Here is a 1,278-nt window from a genome sequence, read left to right as displayed (position 1 = left end):
TCTATAGTTTTGAAATATTGTTGATATAAAGGAGCGGTTCGCACTTTTCCCCCACACCGCCTAGAAGTCATTACCAATATTGCAAAGTGGTGATCTCACAGGATAAAAACTTCGACTGCTGAGCCGACCAACAAATATGTCTGAGATTCCATTCAGCCACCCGTTCTTTGATGACTTCGACCGCAATTCCCGTTTGTTCGACGAAGCACTCGGCTACCAACGCAGTGGGCTCGGCCTGATCCCATCCTCCTACACGCCGAGTCTGTATCGAGGTTACTATGTCTCGCCGTCGACAAATCGGCGTCCAAGTGCAGGTCGGTTGGCGCAGCGGCGTCCGAGCCAATATGAAGACACGGCCGACAGGTTTCGAGTCATGCTGGACGTGCAGCACTTCAGCCCCGAAGAAATTAACGTCAAGCTGGTGGAAGACCGCATCGTGGTTCACGCCAAACACGAAGAGAAAGAAGACGAACACGGATACATAACGCGTGAATTCAAACGACAATACGTTCTACCGCGAGGCACGGATGTTGACAACGTCAAGTCCTACATGTCACAAGACGGCATTCTGACTCTGGAGGCGCCAAAATTGTCGATTGAGAAACCGAAGGAGCGAGTCATACCGATTCAAATGGGAGACCCGCCAAGAAAATCGAGGGAATCGATGAAGAGCCTAAAGACGAGACTCAATAAGCAAACTAGTTCAAGACTCGATGGAAAATTTAGCTGACACTTATCATAAAAGTAAGATTAGACATTCCACGCCATGCCGTGGTACGACAATCACTAAATAGTATATGCTATTACCACTGCTATATAACTCTCATTAACCGACTTTTGTAGAAAAACTCGCATATTGTAACCCTGACAAACGTAAATACTTGTTCTACGTGCACTTCTGGCGAACTATGCTAGATAGGAAGTTAAAGCATTTTCACATCCATGGTTAAAGGTTGCTGATATTTTCGGTTTTTTTTGCCATTCTAAAGCATGGGGATTTTCACAACGTGAAATCTAGGCGAATAATATACATACATACATATATACATATATATATATATATATTATATATATATATATATATATCCTTATGTTAATGTTATAGGCACTGTAGATCGTGTTAAGGTTATACGTCATAAGTGCGAACAGTTTTTGCTTTCTTCAACTCTGTTTGTGGTATAGACCCTCGTGAGGAGTCTATGGTTCAGTTAACCACTGAAAACACTTTTTAGATTTTCGCCAGTTTTCTGTTGTCCTTTCTTCCTTTTTTAAATGCTG

The 1,278-nt window shown here is 42.8% G+C and overlaps 1 protein-coding gene across 1 annotated transcript; it reads left to right on the top strand.

Moving 5' to 3' along the window:
* On the top strand, positions 1-1,049 carry LOC139139039 (alpha-crystallin B chain-like). The gene has a single exon (XM_070707736.1). It carries the CDS (start codon positions 137-139, stop codon positions 728-730), a length of 594 nt encoding a protein of 197 aa, XP_070563837.1. The 5' UTR covers positions 1-136; the 3' UTR covers positions 731-1,049.
* The last annotated feature ends 229 nt before the right edge of the window (positions 1,050-1,278 follow it).

This window comes from Ptychodera flava, chromosome 8 (assembly GCF_041260155.1).
Source record: "Ptychodera flava strain L36383 chromosome 8, AS_Pfla_20210202, whole genome shotgun sequence".
Taxonomy (NCBI): Eukaryota; Metazoa; Hemichordata; class Enteropneusta; family Ptychoderidae; genus Ptychodera; species Ptychodera flava.
This window is presented reverse-complemented; position numbering and strand designations above follow the sequence as displayed.